Source organism: Eimeria acervulina, genomic scaffold (assembly GCF_000499425.1).
Source record: "Eimeria acervulina Houghton genomic scaffold, Eah_scaff240, whole genome shotgun sequence".
Lineage (NCBI taxonomy): Eukaryota > Apicomplexa > Conoidasida > Eucoccidiorida > Eimeriidae > Eimeria > Eimeria acervulina.
Window position 1 is genome coordinate 1 of NW_013549986.1, and position 5985 is coordinate 5985.

Sequence of the window (5985 nt, forward strand, 5' to 3'; positions counted from 1 at the left end):
GCGGCTGCTGCGGCTGCTGCTGCTGCTGCTGCGGTTGCTGCGGCTGCTGCTGCTGCTGCTGCGGCTGTGCTTGCGGAAATGGTGGAGGTTGCTGCTGCGGCTGCCAGGGTTGCGGCTGCTGCCAGTGCGGCTGCTGCTGGGGCCACTGCTGCTGCGGGTAAGGAGGAGGAGGCATATGAGGCTGCTGCTGCGGCAGCAGCTGCTGCTGCTGCGGCAGTTGCTGCATTGGGTATGGAGAGGGGTAGAACTGTGGGGGTTGCTGCTGCTGTTGCGGCCAGGTGTGTTGCTGTTGCTGCTGCCACGGCTGTTGCTGCTGTTGCTGCTGTTGCTGTTGCTGCTGCTGCTGCTGCTGCTGCGGGTTTGCTGTTTGTGGCTGTGTGATATAAACGAGTGAAGGATCGCTGGGGTCTACGAAGGCAGCATTAGCACCTAGGGGTAGCTGCTGCAGCAGCAAGGGGTCTGGCTGTAGGGAGTTTGCTGCTGTTTTCAGCAATGGGAAGAAGAGATTAATGAATGTGCCGCAGCCGCCTGCTTTAAATGTAATAGACCAAGAAGATGTAGCACTTAAAGAAGAAGCAGAATCCTCCTTCGGGTGTACGAGGCCTTCTAAGTAATTTGCTCCTATGATTGGTTGCTTAAATGCAACTTGCTGCAGCAGATGCAGCGGCAATTCGCAAGAAAAAAACTCTCCTGCAGCAGCAACCTGCTGCTGCTGCTGCTGCTGCTGCTGCTGTTGCTGCTGTTGCTGACGCCGCCGTCTGGAGCGTAGCACTACAAGGCGTAAGCTGCTAAGGAAGCATGAGCCTTCAAGCTTCAGCTTTAGGCTGGGCCCCTTAATTGAAAAGCCGATGCTGTCGCGACGCAAAAAGAATATTTCGCCTGTTGCAGGCAGCGGAAACAAATCGCCTGACCCATCCTCAGCTAACACAGGATTCAGTGCCATATTCACAAGCTGCTGCTGCTGCTGCTGTGGCTGCTGCTGCTGCTGCTGCTGCTCTTGCAGTGGCTGCTGCTGCTGTGGCTGCTGCTGTGGCTGATGCTGCTCTTGTAGTGGCTGCTCCTGCTGCTGCGGAGGTCGGTGGCTGCTCCTGCTGCTACTGCTGTGGCTGCTGCTGCTGATGCTGGTGCGGCTGCTGCCGAGATCGTTGAGGTTCCTGTTGCTGCTTCTACTGCTGCTGTTGCTGCTGCTACTGCTGCTGCTGCTCTACGCATGCCACCAACCCTCGCTCGTAGCAGCAGACCCAACCTTCACAGAGTGCTAGCAGCAGCAGCTTCTGCTGCTGCTGCCGCACCCTCTCTTGCAGCTGCAGCTTCTGCTGCTGCTGCTACTGCTGCTGCTTTTGTTGCTGCTGCTGCTGCTGTTGCTGCACGGGGGCAGTAAGGTAGAGAGGGGTGAGAAGATTAATTGCTGCAACGAAAAATATCTGCTAATCAAGAAATGTTTAGATTAGAGATAATAAATAAATATATTTATTAATTATTTATTATAAACATATTATTCTGCAGCCTCTCCAAGCCTGCTAACAATTTAACAGCAAAACGAAGAGGGGCCCCCCGCGCTGGTGCTGCAGTCATAGGCAGCAGCAGCAGCAGCAGCAGCAAAGGAGAAGCAAAGAAATACAATAAAATATATATGCAAAACAGATAAAACAAACAAAATAATTTCTTAAGACGATGTTTTAACCCTAAACAAAAAACAGCAGTAGACACACTGCCTCAGCACCACTCAATTACAATAAGCAGCAGCAGCAGCAGCAGCAGCAGCAACAGCAGCAGCAGTTTGTCTTCACTTGAAGTTCTAAAATCTGTCTGCATTATTTTAAATGAATTATCTTTATTTGTTTATCTCTCTCTTCTACTTTTATCTCCTTTAGATGTTTCTTCCCGCCCCCCACAGCCTCACCTCTGCAGCATGCGTCTGCAACGCTCTACACATACAGCTAGCTGTAGCTACCTGCATCCAGCTGTAGCTAGCTGCACATATTCGGAGCTAGTTGAGGCTAGCCGTGGCCACCTGTAGCTACCCGTAGCTAGGTGTCGCTAGCTGCAGCTAGCTGCAGCTAGCTGCAACTATACCCCTATCTACCCGTACCCAGCTGGGCTATCTATAGAAAGCCTTGGCTAGCTGTAGCTAGCTGCGCCCAGCTGTAGCTAGCTGCACCTAGGTGTGCCTAGCTGCTTTGTCTAGCTGTAGCTAGCTACAACTCAGTTCATATGTGCAAGACAGAGTAGAACACTGCAGCAGCAGCAGCAGCTACAGCAGCAGTTCTAGCAGCATCTGCAGCAGCAGCAGAAGCTGCAGCAGCAGTTCTAGCAGCAGCTGCAGCAGCAGTTGCATCATAACCTATAGCAGCAGCAGCAGGATGAGTGCGGGCAGCAAAAGAGAGGCTGGAGGGAAGCCAAACAAATAAAAAAAATTATAAATAACATCGGCAGTTATTATTAAAACAAACAAAAAAATTAAATTACTTTGGAGCGGATGAAGAGCGCATGCAGCACCTCAGCTGTGCCGTCTATCAAAGCATCTCCACAAAGAGGGTGCTGCTGCTGCTGCTGCTGCTGCTGCTGTTGCTGCTGTTGCTGCTGTTGCTGCTGCTGCTGGAGTTCTTCGTCCTCGAAAGGCTCCATGGGCCATTCTTCTTCTTCTGTTTGCAACTCAGCGCTGTCCCCTTGCTGCTGCTGCTGCTGCTGCTGCTGCTGTTGCTGCTCATGCTGCTGCTGCTGCAGCAGAACCTTATGCAGCACTGCTGCATGGTGTGGGGAGAGATGGTGCAGCCTATAAGCCGCCTCTGCAATAATTTTGTCTTTGAAGTCGCTGTTGAGACACCCGAGAGCAGCAGCAGCAGCAGCAGCAGCAGCAAGCCGAGCGTCTGGCAGCGCATGCACATGCCGTACCAGCAGCGGCTGCAGCTGCAGCAGCAACTCGCTGCAGCAACGGGGATAATGCTGCTTCGGCATCCCTCCAAGCAGCAGCTGCAACACACGCAGCAACTCAAACGCCTGGGGCCCCCCAGGGGTGTGAGCAGCAAAGCGAGCAGCAACAACAGCAGCAACTTGCTGCTGCTGCTGCTGCAGTCGTGCATCTGCTGCTGCAGGCTTCATCTGCTGCTGCTGCTGCTGCTGCTGCAGCTGCGGTAGCAGCAGCGCCAGGCCGTAAGCAGCAAGCAGCAGCGCTCTGTCACGTAGGCTTGGCAGCAGCAAAATAGCTGCTGCAGCAACACATTCCACAGTTGCTGCTGCATGCAGTTTGGGGTGTCTCGCCAGGTGCAGCAGCAGCACAGCAACCTCTCGCCCGCTCAACTGCTGCAATACGTTCGTTACAACACTGTTGCTGCTGCACCTGCTGCTGCTGCTTCTGCTGCTAGTGTTGTTGTTGCTGTTGCTGCTATTGTTGTTGCTGTTGCTGCTGTTGCTGTTGCTGCTGCTGCTCAGTATGTGTTCATCGGCTGCTGCTGCAGCACGCACCGTTTCTCTTTCTTTCCCACTGGTGCTGCTGCTGCTGCTGCTGCTGCTGCTGCTGCCTGACAGCAGATGCTGCAGCAAGGCACGAGACAAGGGGCCATCGGCTCTACGCATGCGCAGCTGCGCCAGCAGCAACATTATAACGCCTCCTTTATCTAATGCATGCAGCCGCAGAAGCACCTGCTGTTGCTGCTGTTGCTGCTGCTGCTGTTGCTGCTGCTGCTGTTGCTGCTGCTGCTGCAGCAGCAGCTCTTGCTGCTCCGGAGAATGCAGCTCCTGCTCCGGCGACTGCTGATGCTGCTGCTGCAGCAATTCCTGCTCCTGTTGTTGCTGCTGCTGCTGCTGCTTCCGCTGCTGCTGCTGTTTAGAACGCTGCCGTTGCTTTAGCAGCAGGAGCTCATGCTGCTGCAGCGGCTGCAGCATATGAACAGCAACTGAACGCAGCAGCAGGGCGTCTGCCTGCTTTGCTGCTGCGAGGGCATTAACAGCAACAGCTACCTGCAGCGGGCTCAAGTGCTGCAGCTGCCGCTGCACCCACAGCCGCAGCTGCTGCTGCAGCAGCGGGGCCGCCACCTGCAGCGATGACAGCGCATGCAGCAGCAACACACCCTCCTTCACCCCCCACACAACTGGAGCAGCAGCAGCAGCAGGAGGAGCCGCAGCAGCAGCAGCAGGGGCAGCAGCAGCAGCAGCAGCAGTCAACATCTCTTCGGGAAGCGCTTCAGAGTTTGGTGGAGTGGATGCTGCTGCTGTTCCTGCTGTTGCTGTTGCACTTGCTGTTGCTGTTATTGTTTCTGTTGCTGTTGTTGCTGCTGTCGCTGCTGTCGCTGCTGTTGCTGCTGCTGCTGCTGCTGCTGCTGGGCCTGTTCTTGAGGCTGCTTCGCCTGCTCTTGCAGTCGCTTCTGCCGCGCTAGGAACTTCAGCAGCAGCAGCAGCACCGCCGCCCCCACAAGCTGCTGCTGCTGCTGCTGCTGCTGCTTCTCCTGGTGTATTTGCGTTGAACTCCCAGATGGTGTCTTCAGCAGCAGCAACAGCAGCAGCAGGTGCAGAGCGCGCTGCCTGCTGAGATGTGGCTTCATTTACTGCAACTTCCTGTTGTTGCTGCAGCTTTTGCTGCTGCTGCTGCTGTTGCTGCTGCTGTTCTGCATGCAGATGAGTCTGCGCAAAGGCTGCGCGCCCAAGGCGGCTGCGTCTTTTGAGTTCCTCTTCGGTTGGCTGCTGGTGCTGGTGCATCATTTGCTGCTGCTGCTGTTGCTGCTGCTGCTGCTGCTGCTGCTGCGCTGCATCCTGAGGGGAAAGGAGACGGAGAGCCTCCTGCAGCAAACGCGCAGGCCGGTGTCGGGCCCGAGCGAAGGCATTTAATATTACTGCCAAGTCGCATGCAGACATCTGCTGCTGCTGCTGCTGCTGCTGTTGCTGCTGCTGCTGTTGCTGCTGCTGCTGTTGTGATTGTTGCTGATGTTGATGTGCCGGTTGCGGTTGCGGCTGCGGTTGCAGTTGCTGTTGCTGCTGCTGCTGCTGCTGCTGTATGCCGCTGAGGCTGCTTGTACCCTTTTGCTTGGGGGTAGCGAGGTGCTGCTGCTTCTGCAGCAGCGGCAGTAGTGCTGCTGCTGCTTCCCTCCAAATGCTGCGCGGCAGCAACTCCTGGTGGCGCGAAAGCAGCTGCAGCAGCTGCCCCGCCTCTCTAGGCAGCAGCAGCTGCTGCTGCATGGCAGACACTGCAGCAGCAGCAGAATCCTGCAGCTGCAGCAAAGAGCCCTTCCTTCTTGCTGAGCTACGCACGGCTTTAATCACCAATCCCCCTTGGAGTGCAGCAGCAGCAGGAGTCGCTGCTGCTGCTGTTGATGCTGATGCTTCTGATGCTGCTGCTTCTGCTGCTGGAGCTGTTGTTGCTGTTCCCACTGCTGTTTCTGCTGCTACTTTTGCTGCTGCTTCTGCTGCTGCTGCGTGCGACTTCTCAAGGGCTTCAGGAGAAGCAGCACAGCTTCGTGCAGCAGGAGTTGCATGTCTTGCTGCTGCTGATGCAGGTGCAGCTGCTGCGGCAGCTGGCCCTGTTTCTGCTGCTGCTGCTGCTGCAGCTACTGGGATTACCTGATGTGAGGGAGCAAGCTCAGCAGGTCTTGCTGCTGCTGCTGCTGCTGCAGCATTAGCAGCAGCAGCATTAGCTACAGCAGCGCGAGGTGCAGCATTAGCAGCAGTAGCATTAGCTGCAGCAGCACTAACTGCCGCAGCATTTGCTGCAGCAGCAGCACAGAACCGATACATCCCCTGCCGTAGCCTCAGCAGCAGCGACAGCAGCAGCAGCAGCAAATTAACATGCTCTTGCTGCTGCTGTTGCTGCTGCTGCTGCTGCTAAGGAAATATAAATAATACATTTCTTCTCAATGTCGTTCATTAATATATTTATGAGCTGCTGCCCCACGAAGTTGAGCTGTATATACACCTCAGGGTATAGAAAAATAAATATATTTGACTATCTTTCTCTATTTATTTCATCTGTTTATATTCCTTATCTCTAAAAAA

At 55.0% G+C, this 5985-nt stretch overlaps 1 protein-coding gene across 1 annotated transcript; it reads right to left on the reverse strand.

Annotated features, from left to right (window-relative positions):
* On the reverse strand, positions 1-5727 carry EAH_00027710 (Arabinogalactan protein, related; the record flags this gene model as incomplete). The annotated part of the gene is made up of 2 exons (XM_013396373.1): positions 1-1204; positions 2470-5727. Coding segments are annotated over 2 exons (4462 nt in total), but the record flags the coding sequence as incomplete, so codon positions are not given.
* Between the last annotated feature and the right edge of the window lie 258 nt (positions 5728-5985).